This window comes from Haplochromis burtoni, unplaced genomic scaffold (assembly GCF_018398535.1).
Source record: "Haplochromis burtoni strain Fernald_Lab_line unplaced genomic scaffold, NCSU_Asbu1 Contig_342, whole genome shotgun sequence".
Lineage (NCBI taxonomy): Eukaryota > Metazoa > Chordata > Actinopteri > Cichliformes > Cichlidae > Haplochromis > Haplochromis burtoni.
In genome coordinates, this window is record NW_024582703.1 from 71,070 (window position 1) to 92,234 (window position 21,165).

General features: G+C 39.2%; 1 protein-coding gene across 10 annotated transcripts in view; it reads right to left on the minus strand.

Annotated features, from left to right (window-relative positions):
* Nucleotides 1-21,165, minus strand: part of plch2a (phospholipase C, eta 2a) — a 163,020-nt gene that overhangs the window by 57,831 nt on the left and 84,024 nt on the right. For 3 of the 10 annotated variants that reach the window (XM_014340221.2, XM_042228679.1, XM_042228680.1), the window contains exons 1-4: nucleotides 12,534-14,458; nucleotides 6,054-6,200; nucleotides 400-643; nucleotides 54-183 (exon numbers count right to left, since the gene is read on the minus strand). In XM_014340221.2, the coding sequence (XP_014195707.2) occupies nucleotides 54-183; nucleotides 400-643; nucleotides 6,054-6,200; nucleotides 12,534-12,777 (765 nt within the window). In that variant the 5' untranslated portion in view covers nucleotides 12,778-14,458. Of the gene's footprint in view, nucleotides 1-53; nucleotides 184-399; nucleotides 644-6,053; nucleotides 6,201-12,533; nucleotides 14,463-15,832; nucleotides 16,206-21,165 lie in introns of those variants that run through there. The other 7 variants (XM_042228677.1, XM_042228678.1, XM_042228681.1 and 4 more) reach the window with 4 other exon arrangements.

The following is a 21,165-nucleotide window of genomic DNA, read 5'->3' on the forward strand; positions in this document are numbered from 1 at the left end:
TCCCGTACGGTCCTCCTGAGTCTGGAGGTCACTCAGGTTAATTTGCTCTGTACCTTGAACATCTGTTTGACCTTCTGTCGGGGCAGGTTGACATTGAGTTTGTGCAGGAGCTGGAGAACTTCGCTGATGCTTAAGCTGCCATCGCCATTCTTATCAGCCTCTGTGAAGGTCTGCTTTAGCCATGTGGTGACACTCTGGTTAAGGAAAGTCACCACAACAGTTCAGCACATTTATCGTTTATAACCAGAGCAGTGTAACGTCAGTGCAATGGGTCAGTTCAGCCTGTCAATGCTTTAAATTGCCCTCTATTAATGTTTTGAAATTCTACAGTATGTAACATATGCAGTTACACGATACAGGTGAAGAGGCTGAAAGTAAACAGTACAATGAAAAGGATATTGGTCACGGGTGCGCTGCCTCTTAGCAAGGCTGTCCTCATCACTGATCCCAGCCACCAGGTACTTGAGGCCTGTGATCCAAGTGCGTGCCTCCTCACCAGTCGTGGACACCAGGTCCAGGGACTCCATGTGTTCTCCATAGTAGAGGCTGAAGCAACAGTTTGGATCAAAGCTGCCCTCTGCATAGCGCTGGAAGATCTCAGACTGCTTACCCTCACACACCTCCCGGATGGAGTCAATGGAAACTGTTGGAGGACACAACAAGTCGGTGAGTTAGCGGTATAAGGTAACTTTAACACAGTATGGGAGTAAACAGACCATGAGGTATAATAATAATATTCATAATAATAATAATAATAATAATAATAATTTGATGTACTCTGGCTGTTGAGTCATTTGTTCTTGTGTATCGTTTTTCTAACTTTATTTTGAGCCTTACTCTTGCTGGGTTGTGTATGCTGCCATCTGGTTGTTAGTGTTCTTTGCATACCTCACAGGGGGAGTTACTATAATAAATTCAAGTTCTTCTTATTGCTATAATTTTATAAATTATGCACAAGCGTAAACTGTGTTCAGAGTGTTGAGCATTAGGAGAACGTCTGGAATCACTGTCTGTTGCTGATGATGGCGATGATAACGTCAGTTGTCCGGTCCTTGGAGGAGGGGGACAAGTCACAACTTTTCCATTTATACGCTTGTACAGCTGGCTGTATTTCACCTACAGTTCAGCATTTTAACAGCTCAGGATTGGTTTAAACTCCGAAACAAATAAAGTTCAGTTAAGTGCCTGTGCTCTCTGATAGAACAGGCACTTAATTACTGATAACATTCAAGTTTTAAACAAATGATGCTTAGTTCTGACCACATCACAGACAGAATCTCTGTCCTCAGGTCGTCACACTGCAGCTTCGTAAAACAACAACAATCTGTAGTAGATGCTCTGATGCAGAAATAGGAGCATCAGAGCATCACATGACTTCAGTTTCCTGATGGAAGGAACCACTTATTTTCTCTTCTCCTGTAATTTTGTCTTCTGCATTTCTTTGTTTTCTTAATTCTGGTTTGTTCTGAGGTTAACTGCTAACTTAATTGTAAGCATATTCTCATGTTTTTGCCACTCAGACACTGAATTTGTGTGGCTTGTTCACTTTTTGCAAGAGAAACGTCTTTGCTGGGAACATCCATTGGGGCTAATGACATCTTCTTTGTCCACTATTGTGCAACTTTAGTGACACAGTATAAAGTAAGTATAGGAAATGTAAGCAGAAATGTAGCCTTAGTAGTGTTTACCTTGGAAATGTGAAGTACAACACGAGTGCTTAAATGTTTAGTTTATAAATAACAGCAAGTTAACCTCGTACGTTGTTAGGAGCCTGCACAGTATCATCACATAAATAAAACTCTTTTCTACGTGGGGTGGGGCTTTTTTTTTACCACTTACTTCAACCCATCTCTTCTGCCATGCAGCCACATCAGTAACTTCTATGAAGCATTTGCACTTCCTGTAATATGGAGTGCAGCAATCCTCAGCTGAGTGTTGAGTGGCTGCACTTGTAATTGTTTATGCCACTAGTGTTGAAACAAGTCTGGTGTTTTTACTCTCAGCAGGAACAGCTTCCTGGCATATTTTAAGCAGTATTGTGCTTTGGTGGAGGCCCGATCTCTTGTAGCTCTGGTCATCACAGGCTGACAGGTGGCTCTTGCTCTGAGCCATGTTTGGGCTAATGACACGCTGACACCATGTAATCGACTGATTTTTCAGTAAAAATGAATACAAGGACGGTATGATACAGCATGACACATCCCCATAATCAGTTACAGAAGATGCTTAAAGTTAGTGGTACTTTACATGTTGCTGCTACTCCTGTTAGCCTAACAGTCCGCTGATTGGCTTCAGCATGTGACACTGAACCAGTGGGTGTGTCTGTGGGCAAGTCACTGCTGTAGACCACAGCAAGGCTCGCAAAATTTCAAAATCTCTGGTAGCCCTTCGGGCAGGCATTCTTCAGTTTTTGGTAGCCCAAAATAAATTTAAGGAGCCCGAATAAAAAAAGAAAGCAATTTTTTAATGTTTTGTTTCCATTACAATATTATACATTAAAGTATAATATTGTAATGGAAACAAAAATTAATCAAAAAAAATTGTTAAAATAAAAATCACAACAACTGTATAAAAATTACAATCATCAACTCAAATACTTGGTTCAAATTGAACAGAAATTTCTATGAACTTGTAAGACTGCTAAATTTTCAGTGGTAGTTCACTCTTTGCAATATAGCACGCTGTTCTAAACAGCTTTTTCAGGAGTTCTTGTTGTGCTTGGTTTATTTTTAGTATGTTTTTTGCAATTGCTGTTTGTTCCTGGAAAGATATTGCAGACTGGGCAATAATGCATTTCTTGCATTTCTCATGGGTTCTGATGCGGTCTTTCTTAAAACTACTAGTCCCAGTAACAAAGGTGCTTGTCGACTCAGAAATCAAATGAAACTCACAACACACCTGGCAGAACATCATGTTATTTAGCTCGTCATATTCCAGCCACAGAAATTCTTTTGTCCATGAAACCAAAAAAAGCTGCGCTTTCTTTTTGCCTCATAGTCTGATTTGTCATAACTTTTCCGTTTTGTGGTAAGCTTTTCTTTGGCTGCCCCTTCTTCACCCTGACCTGTCTTATTTGGCTCAGCAGAACTAAAATACCAGCGTAAATCCTGCTGCTTTTACACACGCACTCACATAACGGTCAGCGATTCTTTGCGCACTCAACCTCTCACATGTTTAAGCTTGCTGCGAGAGATTTCACTTGTCGCGTTTGAACAGTAAGCTAATGAGTGATAAGACGAAGTCAGAGGAAATGGTGCGCAATTAATCGTCACTCACCAATCAGTGCTGCTGCTCTCTACACACCATTCGCGCGATCGCAAAATGAAAGTGAAAGCAAAAAAACAAGCGCAAATTCAAAAGCGATTTCAATATGTCGCATATTGACAGTGGCTCATCGATGCCAATGACATAATTACTCAGCTACATTGGCGAAAGAAAGCAAAAGCATAGACATATTTTCCTTCCTATGATAGCCCGACGGGCAGGGCTGAGTTAGATTTTGGTAGCCCGACTGGAAAAAAATCGCTAGCCCCGGGACGTCGGGCTAGCGATTTTGCGAGCCCTGCACAGAGCAGAGCTCTGCACCCGAGCTGAATCAATGAAAAACTGCCTTATTTAATTTGAAAACGTTTTTGTTTTTTTTGTTTTTTTTAGAAAGGATGTTCTCCCACCACCACAACCCCCTCCAAAAAAAACCCTAATAAATAAATAAATAAAGCTCTAATTGTTTTTAACTTTCAAGGGAGCATGTGTGTTATTTTGTGTGTAGGACACTCTGCGGGCAGATTAAAGCTGATGAATAATTAAGTTGACTTAAGAAGCTCATTAAATCCAGGGATGGAGCAGGCAGAGCAACAGGGAACCGAGTCCCTAAGCTGCTATGAGACCTCATTTCTACTGAGAGCTACTGCTGAAAATCCCCTTTGATTCTTTTCTAAAACACTCAAATCTTTTTTGTCGTTGTTGCTTTCTTTTGGATTGGAAGTGTTTCAGGCCATTGGGGAAATTTATTGGAGTAAGAGTTAAACCTATAAGACCTTTAAAGCCTGAAACAGTGAAAGGTAAACAGGGGAACAATGTGCACTTAACCATGAATCTGTCAAAGACCTTTGGAGATGATCTGCTGTTTCTAGCTGAGCAGTTAAACTGAAGCAGATCTGAGATGCTGAGCATGTATAAAAGGTAACCTCATATATTACTATTGTGACTCGTACCTTTCTGACCCCAACTGGTCATGGAGGAAGCAAAACAATTACCAAAAGGTCTCAGAAGCACATGACAATACTATTGTGCCAAAAATTAAAAGAAACATATGGAACAATAGTCCATAACTGGCTTCTTATTAACAGCCAAAGCTTTTTAATGGGCCGATCCATTATGCTGTTCGACCAGCTTTGCAAAGCTTGCCCATCCTCCTCCTTAGTCTTCAGTCTCAAAGGCTGTCATTCTCCACTTTTCATGTAACTTATATAGAATCTTTACTGAGGGGACTGTGCACTTCTCAAGCATAAGTAGTCAATGCTTTACAAGCTGCTGACTCAATCTGAGGCCATTTGAATGCTTTATACTCTTCAAACACTTTATCCTTGCACTGGATTCTGCAATGACCAGCTACTCTGTTTTAGCTTTCAGCTGTTTAGCATGTAATATCTTCCTCCTTGTTTACTTCAGACTTAGCTAAGAAATAATATTATGAATCTTATTCACTTTTTTATACTTAATACTCATTGATTGTGCTGTTGACATCCACTTTTCTGTATTTTCTATAAACTCTGGCATTGCTGCTAATTTGGGCCTCCTCCAGTTACATTGATCTGCTTATCCTTAGGTCTCTTTTGTTATCCACCTGAAATCAGTTCTTATTTCTTCTTTCAACTTAGTTTGTGTCTATTGTGCTAGCAATATTGTTGCTACTACTAAGCCGGTCTGTGTTCAGCTTTCAGAATGACATGCAGGAATAAATCTTCTCATATATTCTTTTAACATATTTGCTTAAAGTTACATTTGGTCAAAGTGCTGGTATTGTATAAAAGACTGTACGCTGCCACTCAGACTATAAATATATGATCTTTCAGAATATAATTCTTTGTCTGTATTGCCCGGCCTTATGTTGTATCCTTCACTGAAGATGTAGCTCACACTCAGGACGATCGAGCTGAGATATCTTTGCAAGGACAACATGTAGAAATAGCTCTGAAATTTCAATAAAGCCTCACCTCTCACTAAAAATATGGTTCCGGTAGCTTCAGGCACAACATTAAGGCCACCTGCCAATATTATGTTGGTCCATAGTTTGCTGTCACTACACCCCTAAAGGTGTGCTCAAACACACCTTTGTGGGCCTCCACAGATTGCTCAGGACATCCTACAGATGCTCAGCTGGACTGAGATGATGGAATTTGATTTGAAGGCCAAGTCAGCACCTTGAACTTCTCGTTGTTCTCCTCAAACCATTCTGAGAACGTGGACGGCACAACCCAAGGTTCCCCAGCAGAACATTGCCCAAAGCATCACGATGTACGCCCTCTTTACTGTAATACTTCCTGGTCCCATGTGTTCCCAGGTAATACACACATGACGTTAAGTCAAGTCCTGATAATCACATGCCCATTGCAGGCGTTTCCTGTCTGCAGCTATGCAAACCACGATGGACTGTGTATTCTGACAGCTTTCTATCAGAACCAGCAGTGAGCCTTGGCCACCCATGACTCTGTCAACTATGGTTGCTCTATTGGACCATTTTTGATACTGACAATGGCAGAATGTGAATACCCCACAACAGCTTCAGAGATGTTCACACCCTGTCATCTAGCCATCACTATTTAGCTTGTGCCAAACTCATCCAAATCCTTATGCCTCCCCATTTTTCCTGCTTCTAACATGAACTTGGGTAATTTATTCAGTTTCTTGCTGGTGCCGTGATGAAAAGATGATCAGTGTTATTCACCTTACCTGTCAGTGATCATAATGTTACGCTTGATCAGTGTATATTTGAAGTCCCACAGTAGCGACACACAGCTTTCTTACTGTGCCTTTAAGAAGACAACACTCACTCTTGGCCTTTTCATTCTTGCGTGACGGCCTCCAGCGGATGCAGGACTTGTGTTCGTCCAAATAGAAGAACCGCACGAGTCCCTTGGAGCTGCCGCGGAGCTTCAACATCTGGGTCCCCATCTGCATGGAGCTCATGCATTTCTCCACTGCAGGAAAGAAAACACAAAACAAAACAGACAGACGAAAACACGGAATATTGTCAAAAGGGAAACTGCTGGAATGTGCACTGAAATTCACAGGAAAGCATGAAACAGAAATGTACATACAGTGCATGTTTTCATTCAAGAAGTATGTATGTGCACATGAATATATATGTGTAGTTCATCAAAATCCATCAGAATTGTAAAGCAAAGCAATTGTTCCCTCCAAAGCAAGTGAATGGTGTGGTAATCACAGTAGAGCCACACTAGATGGTGTGGGAACCACATGTCCCTGTGCCGTGGTTACACCCCGCCTGACCACATCAGTTTCATTTTTCTGTAGCATCCACTGTTTTCACAGCAGCATGCAGGAAACTAGGCCACATCCGCATTCACACATCCACACCATGTTAGGACACCTAACATGCCTGTTGCATTAGTAATGCTGCATTTAAGGTAATGTGAGGCAGGCAAACTGTTTTTATTAAGAAAGTGGGAATCTGTCCTTAAAAGTGTTCGTGCTATAAATTCTCACCAAAAATATGCAGATAGTCGTACAGACGACTCGCTGTGATCATGGAAACTAATGCACTGGATAATCTTGTGTGGCAGAGAAGAAGTGAGCGGCCTCTTGGCTTTAAGCGAACACAAGTTTTATTTTTTTGAAGAATCAATAGTGAAGCCACAACAATGCCCACAGACCAATGCTTCATCACAGCATGCCTATTGAGCTGCACCACTCACACATTTTTCACACCGTACACCAGAAACAGCATTGATTTCTGTTTTTCTGATGAAAGATTTTTGTTACAATTTAGATACAAATTTTGAATGTCTGTTTTACAGTAACAGTCAAGTCATTCTAATGCTGTGTTGTAGGGCTGCTCGATTATGGCAAAAATGATAATCACGATTATTTGACGATATTTATTTAACCCTTTAAGACCTACCATAGAACCAAGTCCACCAGAGCTTATATTATTTTTTTTACATGTTGTAGTGCCATTTGTGGGAGCATTTCAAGTTGCTATACATCAATACAACTGTTATAGCCCATATTTTAATAATATGTATGCATTAAGTTTTACAGTAATTGTAATTGTAATATGTAATTACTATGGACTTAATGCATACATATTATTAAAATATGGGCTATAACAGTTGTATTGATGTATAGCAACTTGAAATACTCCCACAAATGGCACTACAACATGTAAAAAAAATAATATAAGCTCTGGTGGACTTGGTTCTATAGTAGGTCTTAAAGGGTTAAATAAATATCGTCAAATAATCGTGATCTCAATTTCAGTGAAAATAATCGTGATTATCATTTTTGCCATAATCGAGCAGCCCTAATAATATGTATGCATTAAGTCCATAGTAATTACATAAATTGCAAAAAAGTGCAATAAACTACAAAAAAAATTGAAAATCGCTTTTGTTTTGTTTACATATATTTCTACTTGGAGAAATTTAAGAGGTTTATCCCTCAAAACTTTAAATACAAAAAAGTTGCAAAAAATAGTTTACAACAACAGGAAATTTATTTTGGGTGTCTTCATAGTTTTATTTTGGAGATACAGCAATTTTTATATACTGCAGGAAAAACAAAAAACAATCCTATGATGCAAATTTGCAAAGAAAACAGCATGTGCATCATTTCACTGTGGGAAGTGTTACGAACAGCTGATAGGAACGGCAAAGCGTGTTTCTGGAATATTATGTTTTTGTTCCTGCAAGCGCTTTTTATGCAATTTTTGCAAAGCTATATGTGGAACGAAACCGTGACCGAGGACAAGCTGATGGCATCAGATGTAAGTACAACTCCTCCGGTTTCATATGCAAAACAAATTATTGCGCTAGCTTACACGGTTCAGATTCTACAGGGATTTAAAAATAGTTACGCAAAACGGAGCGTGCTGCTCTGACCGGCTTTAAAGGGTTAACAATGACTTTAAAAAAATAATATAAAATAGTGTGCAACACCACTGACGTTTTGTTTGTTTTTTAACTCTCTTTTCAACCAACGGCAGTCACTCTCCAAATAACTTCTGCTTAGCTTTCCGAGCTTTCCTCGGGTCCTCTTAATCAGCGGTCTCCAACCTTTTTTGCGCCACGGACAGGTTTATGCCCGACAATATTTTCACGGACCGGCCTTTAAGGTGTCGCGGATAAATGAGGGAGGGGCTAATAATCGGCTCAGTCATTTTTAATGATTGTTGAAAGCCCAGATCGTAATCGTGATTAAAATTCGATTAATTGAGCAGCCCTACTGTGTTGTCAATAAGTCTAAGTGTCAAGTGTAAAATATTTTCAATTGTTCAAAAAAAACAAAAAAACCCACCTGACTCGAGCCATATCAAGCTAGCAAATTGTTCCCGTAACATAATCAAGCTGTGAGATTTTTACTGTACTCCACATGGCAGAGCTACATAAAACCCTTACAGTAGTACTTACAGTAACACTAGCACAGTTGTGTGCTATGTGTGCTGTGTGTAAGCCCGCTGGTATGCTGCAGCAGTATGCTGCAGTATGCTGTGATGTGTTTTTTCTTTCCCCCTATGACATATTGCAACATATTGAGCAGACGTCACAGATTTGGGATGAATGCATGAATTAAAGAAATGTTACAGCAAATCAAAGCATGTGCATATAGTGTTTCAGGACAACGTTAACTACTCAAAGAAAGTGTACACATTTTGCATGTTGTTGAAATTTTAAAATAATGTTTTATGGCTCTGAGTTGGCCTGAATGTGTGCACTGCGCTTTCATGAGCTTGAGGCATCACAGCAGGATAAAATCATATAAGGTAGGTCATATTTTAGTCCATTCTTATAATGCCCATCTTAGACTTCTGTAGAGAACCTTTGGAAAGCTTAGGACATAACATGCATTACATGTTAATTGTCGTGTGGCCGTGTCACAAAGTTTCATATGCAATGGCAGCTGGTAGAGAAATATAAAATCCAGGTGCTGAACCTGCCAATCACAGCAGTTGTGGGCTGCATCGACCAAGCATAAATTGGGTATAAGTGACTAAAGGCAGCCAAACTCCAGTACAAATTTCTTAGTGCCTAGTAGCTGTAACAGAGCTGGGGATCTTCACTCTTCTAGCCAAACAGAGGGCAGTTATCCATGAAATGATCTGTTGTCACAGCATCCAGACTCTCACGGCAGACTGTCACACTGCTGAAAACAATGCCTTGAAACCCATCGAAAGCCTCATCTTCAACCCTTTGTCAAGTCTGAAATAAATCCACTCTAGCAGTCATCGCTGCATACATCGAGAGTTCTACAGTCAGCTCTTCACTGATTTTAGAGGGAAACTGTCAGGATGTCTATAAAGTGAAGAGCAAGCAGACTGTCCATTTTGTGAGCATGTTTCATTTCAACACATCTAATCAAACTGTTTTCAAAGAGACCCATTTCAAGATGGAACACACTCAGCTTTATGGTTGGCTTAAACACAATTAAATCACATATGAGGGCGCAGCAAAGGAAAGCATGCTCTGCTCACCCTCCCCTGCAGGTCAGCTAAAAGAACAATATGTTTGCTGACATCCTGTAGCTGGCCAAGTTTGGAAAATCCCTTGGGAAGTTTAGTATTTCAAATTTCTTCCTGGTGTAGTTAGCTAAAGAGTGCTCACAGACAAGTAGCATAGCTTGGAAAGTTACAGGTTTCCAAATTAAATGTTACTTTTCAACACTGTAGCCCGTGGCTACAGCCTGCTAGTAAAATCATGAATCAACCAGTTTGAATTTATGGTTGATTTAAATAATGTACAAATGTAGCATAACACCAATAAATCCTCAAATCATGTAAGAAAATAATAACAGAGACCTCACAGGACAGAGGTGAAGGAATACATCTGTCTGTTGGTAACACAGCCTGTGGGAGGCTGACTGAGCCCGGGTAACACAAGCTGCTGTAATCAACACAGCATCAGTCTGTTGGCTCAGTTTGAACTGTTCACAATTGGAGTCTAAGCTCCAGTAAGTCCACAGATCAGATGACAGGGAAACTGTGCCTACATGAAGGTACACAGCTGTTCTTGTTAGTTGTTTTTATGCATTAAAACTCAAAATACCACAAAGAGCTCAGTGCTTTCACACCAGTAGAAATCGAGGTTTTCTTCGTGCAGTTGAAAAACTCAACCCCACTCGTCTATCATTCTGTATGCAGATGGACAATGGTCCATTAGAATTTGAGAAAATGATCCTGCCACTGATCCTGGCACGTTATCAATCCCATTATCAGCTGATCAAAAACACCATCATTATTAAAAATGCCCTTTATGCTCCGCTCTGTTGTTTTCTCACTCCAACAAGGTGGTGTTACTGATCTGCCCTCAACTACAGCTCAACATGTAACTACTCTAACAGTAACGACATGTTTACAGAGCTGCCTGATCCTGCTCAGAACCACGACAATCGCATCCTAAACATGAACAACAGCTTTTAGACACAAAACTAGAGCATGAGTCACACAGAAAAGCTGTACAGTCGACACCACTGGGTGTCTGGGCTTGTTGCCATGGTTACAACCTCACACTTAAAGTGCTGGAATTTCAAATGGATAAAAAAAAAAAAAAAAAAAAAAAACAGGCTCAGACTCTGAATGTGTGATTAACGACACTACAGAAGTCCTAAGAAGAGAACTTTTCTTTATCCAGCTATAATGGTGAAAAGAAAAAGAGCATCACTGAGATGCAGCACAATAATCGTTTTACCTGATTACCTTTAAAAAAAAAAAAAAAAAACAACAGCAATCTCAGCTGAAGATTATTAACACTTTAAATGCACAAATGTTACCATTATGAAGAATAAATAGAAAAAGCAAACACAGCAGCTTTTTTTCCTTCCTTCCTTGGTCCACATTTTATATTGTTTTACGTTATGGTGACACCCGGTGAGATCGTGTAGATCAGCCATTATTTTTGGTTTAATTTTATTATCTTTATTAAGTTTTTATCTTTATGTAATGTTCACATATATTGTTAATTAAACATACAATTGTTAAAAACTGCATCTTTTTGCAGGCATTTTACTTTAATTAAATTTTAGCTTATGAGAAGCAAAAACAAATGGCTGTCCAGTCGGGAGTTTGACCAACATGGACTTAATCTGGAGAGGGGACCTGCTTGTCCCTGCTGTCCTGCAGCCTGAACAGTGGGATACAGAAGAAACTCGGGTGGCATTCCAATATGTGCATCAGTAAAACCACACAACAGCCATGGAGGTGCTGTTAATCTCCGTCTCTCTTCCACAGCGTGTTTGCTGTCCTGCCATCCTTGCCTCATCCCCAACCAGTCGCAGCAGATGGCCCCGCCCCTCCCTGAGCCTGGTTCTGCCGGAGGTTTCTTCCTGTTAAAAGGGAGTTTTTCCTTCCAATTGTCACCAAGTGGTTGCTCATAGGGGGTCATATGCTTGTTGGGGGTTTTGTCTTTATCTTATAATATAAAGCAGCTTGAGGCCACTGTTGTTGCAGTTTGCTGCTATATAAATAAAACTGAACTGAACAGGCATTAGTGGTCCTTGTGAAAATCACTTATTTAACACAGCTTAGCAGCTGTGTTAAATAAGTTAAATCAGTAACCAGACAACAGGTGGCAATGGAAGTAAAGTTGAGGCCTGGATCTCAGTGACGTGGCAGGATGACCTGAATGTGGCCACTGACCTGCTGCAACAGTCACAATGTGGGAATGTGGGCCGAGGAGATGGACTTGGCTATTCTCCTCAGTCAGGTCACTGGGTTAAGCCCAGAGCGAACCATCTGTAGATGGGCCAACTGAGGCAACAGACATAATGAAGACTGACAAAGTCACTGTGTCAGTGAATTAGAGACTACAGTAAACCTATAATTAGCAAAGGGATCTCGTTTGAACAGCACCTACATGTTAAATATTGGGAACCAGTTTTCTTATAAAGAATGTTGCTGCAGCATCATCTGTTGTTAGAGTTGGGGTTATTTCCACTCTACAGTTTAAACTTCCTGTTGGTACAAAGTTTAAGATGCATTTTATAGCAGTTAATAAACAGCACATTACTGGTCACTGGTTATGAGAATATGAAGGACGACTGTAGGAGAGAGTGGTTAATTTAGCTTTTGAATTGCCAAACCCACTAACCAAATCCTACAGTTCTGTGATTGGTCTTGTTTGCTTCCACAACATATTCTGTAGATGAAGCTCTTCTTCAGCCTGGTCATTGGTCCACACCAAAGTTCGACTCTGAACTTTCCCACAATAAAAGAATCAGCCTGGGTTCATTAAAACAGACCCAACCCACTCAGCTGTGGAAACACTACCTCTGTGCAACATACATGTGATTAAGCTTACCCATGTAGCCCAGTCTCCACTTGGAAAAGGCCACAATGCTGCTGCCTATCCAGAAGAATTCCTCCACCACATGTGTCAGAAAGACCTGCTGCTGGCTGTTATTGGGAACAACATCTTTGTTTTTGTCCTCTTCTGTGATAAAAGCCCCTTTAGCCAAAAGCCCAGGCTTGTCCCCAGTCGCTGCAGCAGCGGTGGTACACACGAGGGCTGAAGACAGCGGGCTGACGCTGAAGATGCTGTTCATCTCGGATTTGCTCACTTATAACAGAGATTGGTTTTGATGCTGCCTCGAAGTTGCAGAAATGTTCCCACAGACAGTTAATCTGAATCAATGTGGATAATCTTTGGGTAAATTAAGTTTGCAAAAAAAGGAAGTCACAACTTCTTTAAAGTGAACGTTCTTTACGGGTAAACCATCCAACTCCACTAACCACAAAAACAAAAGGATTATTATCAGTAATATCAGGGGCTGCTTTCATGTTTAGCTTCAAAACAGATGCAAAGAAAAAAGCACACGTAAAAAAAAAAAAAAAAAAAAATCACTCTCTGAACACTTAAAACAGTTTATCAATAATCTTCAAATGTTATTGCATCAGCAAACCTGCTCATCTCAAAACCATCTCAATATTGTTCCATTTCAGAGCAAAAAGATGCAGCTTTGGTGCCGTGTCGTTGTTTCCTTAGTCCCCAGGATACACTCAGCCAAAACGGCTGGCTTCTCATGAAAGACAGAGAATGCAGCAATGGACAGCAGAACAGACATGAAAGCACAACTCACAAAGGTAACTGTGCAACATGTGTTGGGCAGGCAGAAATCCTAAATCCCTAGCAAGCTGTAATCCCAGTCCAGGAGATTTGCTAAATGTGTGAACTGAAATGCAACAACCAACAGGAAGAGAGTGAGAAAAGTCAGCAAGGCTTAACAAGGTCATAATAAAAATGTTCCAAAACCAATTAAAAAGTCTGTTTAATATGAGTCGTGTCAACGGACATTTCTTCTGAAAGAGAGGTGTCAGGTACCCTCACCCATCTGCAGATATCGCATAGTCCCAGCTAAATCAAAGCACCTAGCTGCCGTCTTACTGGGGCTCAGATATCGGTACATATGAGGAGTTTACCATTATCTTGCACCAGATTAATAAATTCATCATAAAACAGGTCAAATTCCAGGCTCTTGACTGTGTGATGCAGCAGTGTGAGCATACTGAGTCAAAATAATGTCAGAGGCTTGGATTGAAATCCCTGAGCTTGACAAACAGATACCAGATACTGAAGACAGAACAGCTTAATGTAGAAAAATGACAAAACCATATGAAACTACAACCAAGATTACATTGATAATATTTGGAATTTTTATTTCTATGTTCAGATTGCATAAAAACTAAACGTATGATGCAGTTTGACTTTTCCTCTTTTTCTGGTACCACAGGTAATGTAGGCAGCACATGTACCACCAGCTGCAACTCTTATGGAGGTGATGGTGGCAGCACACGCCTTATACCACATGAAAAAACAAGGATGCCCACAAGCACAGGAAATGCTACACATGGTGATGCCATAACAGCTCTGCTCTCTAAAAGGCACCAGGTATCAGGTACCATGCAGACATCACGTGTTCCCATTCACCATTCAAGAGAACTGGACCCAGTTGATTTACATGCGAAATGACTGTACAAATGTGTTTGTGTATTTTAGGAATTTAAAGGCAGAATGAGCTGAGGTAACTGAAACGTCCACAGTAAGAACCTCCAGTACACATCCATCACTACACACCTTAGCATCTGCATGGCCTACCACTTAGTGGACAGTCGACTTGACATTGTTTGTTAGATTGGATAAGTGACATCTAAATAAACATATTGATCCATTCAAATCGACCAAGCCCTCTTTGATTTGCACAGCATGTCTTTATCCTGTCTTCCTTCTCTCACCCCAACCAGTCACAGCAGATGGCCCCGCCCCTCCCTGAGCCTGGTTCTGCCGGAGGTTTCTTCCTGTTAAAAGGGAGTTTTTCCTTCCCACTGTCGCCAAAGTGCTTGCTCATAGGGGGTCATATGATTGTTGGGTTTTCTCTGTATGTATTATTGTAGGGTCTACCTTACAATATAAAGCGCCTTGAGGCGACTGTTGTTGTTGTGATTTGGTGCTGTGTAAATAAAATTGAGTTGAATTGAAAATTTCCAGCATGAAATCCTATGTTCTATTTAGCTAAACAAACAGGTGGCCACTCCATCTCTGATAAACCCCACTGTTTGGTCTCAGACTGTTGAGACATGGGATTATCACTGTTTGCACAGTCTTAGCTCAATATCTCTCTGCACTGAGCCCACGTTGATAACAAGCCTCATCATTATGACACAAGATATGCACTGACCAGCCACTTTATTAGGTACAACTTGGTACCAGGATGGACCCCCCCTATTGCCTTCAGAACTTCCAGAACTCTAAATTTTTTGCAGCATAGTTTTACCAAGGTGCAGGAAACATCTAAGATTTGTCATCATGTCATTGCTTCAAATTTGTCAGCTGCACATCAACCATGCAAATCTCTTATTCTCATCCCAAATGTCCTCTAGTAGATTGAGACTTGCTGGAAGCCATTTGAGTACAAGAAACTATTACAACAGATGTCAAACTCATTTTACACGGTGTCCTACATATGGACCAGGAAAATTCCCCTGTAAGTGTAAAGATGTAAACTGCATATTTAATCCGTGCGATATCTTCAGCTCAATACATGTCTCAGTTTTTCTACACGATAAAGAAAAGCTGCTGGAATAAATGACAGAAATCTGTCAGCGCTTTTAGTCTGTACTGGGGGTTTAATCTTGTCCCATCTTTCCAATATGCCAGTATATTTGTCCATGTTTGAAATTGGTCTGATGTTTTCAACATCGCCTCTTTCAAGTGAACAAGTTCAAAACCAGATTGGAAAACTCTGGGTCGACTTGTAGTTAGAAAACACTCTTTGGCAACAGCCTAGCCTGATCGCTGACCTAGTTAGCTGACCTAACGAACAAATACAGGCGGAGCTTCTACAACCAACCCTTCTTTGAACACCGTTAACTTCATTTCATACACATATTAATATTATTATTACTACTACATGGCAAAATGTTACCCAAGAACTCAAAACCTGCCCTGATGTCTTATTATTATTAACATATAATACAATCCTGCCAAGTGAGTAATTTACTAATAACACCAGACATAAAAATTTACATAATTAGTGATGGAGTGTGGTATGTAGTCTGAGCAGATTAAGAAAAATGGAGTACAAATAACGGTCGATCACTCACCATGACCTCGGCGTTTGGCCTTGACGATTCTGCCAGGCAGACATTTTGAAACGCTGTTTTCAGACAGCAAATTGGGTTTATAATATACTCGTTTGCGCACGTTGGCCCGAGTGGCATAAACATGAAACTTAGGGAACTCATCCCTGAGATACCAAAGACATGCCGAATGGTGGAAGGACGCAATTTGTGGCATAACAGCTTTTGGATATTATTAAATAAGACTAAAACGAGACCGTCCACTTCCGGGCTTGCCGGTCTTTTTCACTTTCAATATTATGAAAGCCTTAAAAACAGAAAGAAGATGCGACGAAAGCGGCTTAATAATTTGTCGTATTCATATCCACAGATGGTCAAATCGCAGAACAACATTATGCCGGATGTCATTTTGCAGCCGGGTCCTGCACGTGTATGCGCATGTCGCATTGAGGCACACTTTAGAATATCGGAAATATAAACTCTATAACACAACATTTGTGTACAATGTGAATATTAAATGTTAAAGCATGTGTTTTAGAGTATTTCCTATAAAAAAAAATACAAAATACACACTCTTGTCCCAGTTTTACAAACGTTTATTAGTCTAATCCTTTCATTTTACTAAAGGGATGTTTTATTTCATATCACACCTTGACACACTGACATCACTTTAATGGAATTATTAGTGTAAAGGATGGTATTCCTCTTTGGAATTCTGAGTTGTGGATATATTTTCTAATCTGTCAGATGCAGAAAGTCTCTGATGAATAGTGAAAAGTACATTTCCAGCTTTCAGTTTAGTTTTCTAAAGTGTTTCTCTCTAAAAACACCATTTTGTGCTGGTATTAGACCTTAAAAAATAAGTCAACTAGATGTAATGTTGATGTTTTATAGGTAGTCCAGAGAAAAGTAGGACAAAACCCAGGTGACTAATTTTACCAGGTGAAACGTCTCCTTCGACTGTGTTGTTTAATCGTGCTAGAATCAGATTTTAGAGACTCTGAGAGGGTGCAGACTCTTGTCTATTGCAGCGGACACATTAGTGGCCCTCTGAGTCTGATGATTGATGACAAGCAGTGGGAAAGCTCCCTGTGGGCAGAGTGGGGGAGTGGAAAATCAGTAGTTTGTCATTTAAATACTATCACCTCACAGAAATATGTTTGCTGTGTGTGAGCCTGTGCACTAGGTGTGGAGTTCACTGACTGTGGTGCTAAAAACCTCCAGCAGCACTAAACCTGTACTATGGGACAGAAAAACTGAAAAAAATACCATCCAAGATTTTGCATCAGCTGCTGTTTCATGTACTTGTTGCTTGGCCTGCTGGTGCCCATCCATAGGATAACCAAGCCGTAGAGGAAACCTTCTTCAGCTTGATGGCTCCAAGGGCTGGGCCATAACCTACTGTTCACTTTTTTTTCTTTTTTTTTTAATGAAAGAAATTTTCATATACAAAACAAGTCAAGGAAACAGACCAGATTTGTAACAATTTACATTATAAAGATGGTGAAGCAAGTCATCATAACTTTACAGGGAGAAAATAAAAGTTTCTAGGGTCGAGTAATAAGGAACATAGACCTTTTGACATAGGCAGGAAAATTAGAATAGCAAGTATTTTGTGATTTTACAGTATAGTACAGCAGTTTTTTTGTTCATATTTGAAATAAGCTTAAGTCACTTAAAATGTTGACAGAAGTAATTCAAGGAGACAGTAAACATAGTAGAGGCATTCTTCCACTTACATAAATGACTAAAAAACGTACATAGTACTATTACAAAATTGACAACATCTGAGATTTCAGAATCCAGATTGTCCATAAAGTAAAGAATATCCTTAGATGTGAAGGAAGGTATATTGGAAATTCTGAGTGAAACCCAACAGTGTATTCTCCAACTGGATAAATGCCGGATATGATTCTGAAGTGTGTTTCTTTCATTTTAGGCGCAAGTGGGTATTTTAGGTAAAAAGACAATGACTTTTCTTTCAACATGCTATCAAGGTCATGTCTGACATTGACATTGTAGTTGCAGAATACCATTTGCTTAAAGGTATTAGAGATTAACTTATTATTAAATTGTTTGTCCTTTATTGAGGTATTACCTATCGTCAGTGAAGGTAAGCATGTTCTTATTAGCGAATACTTTAAAGTATTTACGATAAGATTTATCAACGGTGTGGGTAGTGCTTTACAAACCTTATTATAATTATTAAATGAAATGTCTATTTTATACTTATCAATAAATTCTTCATAAGATAGCAAGTTTCCATTTTTATCAAGCAGATCAACAACAAAACATACACCGCTATCACACCAGTCTGATTTAAATAAGGACTTCTTATTGATGACTATAACCCTATTATTCCACAACACAGAATTGTGAGGTGAAAAATTGTGGGTGAAAATTAGTTTCCCAAAATTCAAAGTTTGCTTATAGAAACTAGACAACTTAAGAGGAATCTTAGATATTTCATAATCACATCTGAGCAGAAAATCTAACCCCCCGACCTTATTAAAGAGTTTGTTTGGAATATGGTACCACATAGATTGAGGATAGGAAATGCAGTCTTTTATCCATCTGAGCCTGAATGCAGCAATAATGGACCCAAAGTCTAAAGCTTTCAAGCCCCCATTTTCATAGTCTTTAACTAATTGTGATTTGCATATATAATGTGTTTTATTCTTCCAGATAAAGCTGAATATAATAGAATTGGACAGCTTAACCATTTTAGGAGATGTAAAAATTGAATAACAGGGGTATATGAGTCTTGCTTTAGACAGTAAGATACGACTTAATATAAATCACGTGTTAACCAATGATTGAATATTTTTTTAACTACATTTAATCTAGGAGTTATGTTATTATTCTCTCGATCATTAGTATTTTTACTGATTATTAAACCAAAGTATTTTACTTCCTCTTTTACTGGAATATTGTTAATAGTACTTTGATTACAGCTGTGTACAGCTAAGATTTCACATTTTTTAAGGTTTAGTGTTAAGCCGGATGCTTTTGAGAATGAAAGGATTTTATTAATTGCAGTAGAGACCATATTTACATTCCTCAGAAATAAGGCAGTGTCATCAGCAAATTGACTAATTTTAAATTCTTTATCAAGAATGTTTATGCCTTCCAGATCTGAAGAGAGTTTGATATAAATGGCAAGCATTTCTGCTGCAACAATAAACAATAACGGGCTAATAGGGCATCCCTGCCGAATGCCACGATTAATTTTAAAACTATTAGAAAACCCTTGATTGAGTGCAATACTACTTGTTATATCTCTGTACAACATTTTCACTACACTAACAAATCTGGGACCAAAACCCACAGCCTCCAGAGCTTTAAATAAAAAATTATGCTCCAAAGAATCAAAAGCTTTAAAGAAATCAAGAAATAAAATAAGGCTATCATGAGGAATTAAATGATTGTAATCCAACATATCTAATACTAAACGGGTATGATGATGGATATGCGTCCTTTTATAAAGGCTGACTGTGTCTCATCTATTATTTGAGTTATTCCTGTTTTTAATCTGTTGGCATAGACATGAGCTAACAATTTGTAATCACAGCAAAGAAGTGTGATAGGTCTCCAGTTATCTAAAAGGATAGAGTCCTTGTTTGGTTTAGGAAGTAAAGAAATTATTCCTCATTTCAGTTGGAGATAGCATCTGATTATTTAACATTCATTAAACACCTCTAGTAATAGATCTTTAATGTCACTCCAGAAATATCTGTAAAATTCAATCGTGATTCTGTCGGGACCTGGAGATTTACCACTCGCCATTTGGGAAACAGCAGTATCCAATTCAGTTAAAGTGATTTCAGACTCATTGAGATTTTTAAAGTGTGTGTCAATTTGAGGAATTTTTCCATGGATAGAGCTAAAGAAAAGAATTAGTCTCCGAACTGGAATAATTTGTAGTGTAGAGGGCTGAAAAGAACTCTGTAATATAGTTGTTTATAGTCTGTTGGTCTTCAGTCAGGGTATTATTAATTTGTAACTTCATTATAGTTTTTTTTTGTTTGTCTAGTTTGAGAATTCTTCGGTTCTGATAATCTATTACCTGGGGAGATTGACAACGACTTTTTCAATTGAATAAATGATCTTCCATTTTTCTATCATTTTTTCCAAATCAGAAATTAATTTCCGGTTTTTAGCTCTATTGTTGAACCTATAAACATTTACTAAAATGTACTTAGTATCATCCAACTCTATGTTAACCATTAACCAATGACCTTCCTCATCACCTTTATGATCAATAACTCTTCCATTAAAACGATGTAGAAAAATAGCCACTCCTGCTGAATGAGAGGTACCATGAGATAAATAAATATCACCGCTTCCCCACTGCTTTCTCCGAATTATATGATCATCTTTACTACTGTGTGTCTCTTGAAATAAAAAACAATTTGTGTTAGGCTCTTCCTTACAAAAAAGAAAAATCGCTTTATGCTTTATTTTACTTCTTAAACCTCGAACATTTAAAGAAAATATTGAAAGAACCATTGAATATAGCTTGAAAGTGCTGTAATAACTAGAGTAGGGCAATGGAACGTTTTACCTCCTATTAACTAATAAACCCAGTGAAAGTTAAGGACCATTGAGCAAGTTACCGGCTTAAATTTAGTTGAACAGTTATACCTTCTTATCTAGGTCGTTATAAAGTTCTTTCATTCTTTGATTTGACGACCATCGATGACAACATATCCGTCCTCCAGGAAAGCTTTGAGCCCTCTGCTCCTTGCCTCCTCCACCCTCGGCCACAGACGTTTGCGGGCTTCTCTGTCTTCCTTACAAAAGTCCTCTCTAAACCGAATCTTCATCTCCTTGCAGAACTTCGCCTCCTTGGACATCTTCCACACTAGGTCTCGAACAGTTCTCATGGCAAACTGTATGACAATCAGCCTGAGTTTGTCACCAACTCGTCCCTTCTGACCCAGCCGGTGCACTGTATCCACTGTGTTGTATAGCTGCTCGGCGTTTGCAGAAATGATCTTGGTCAGAATTCTGATTATTTCTTCTCTCATGCTTTCCCCCTCCTTTTCAGGAACGCCAGTTAGCAGCAAAGACCATCTCCGTTTGTATCTAGCATGCTCCAGACACATTTCACGAAGAGCCTCGTTCTCTTTTTTCAGCGTCGCCATCTGCGTTTTAATACGTTTCACATCTTCCACCACAGATTTAATAGCTTCCGTATTAGCATCCACAGACTCCTTTACTTTTCTTACAGCGTCTGTGTTTTCTTGCAGCTGAAAAACGTCTCACACACAATACATGAGCACGGACACACTCTGGATCTTCCCATATGGAAAAAAAATAGAAAAACTTATAAAAGACTTGCATAAGATTTGGCC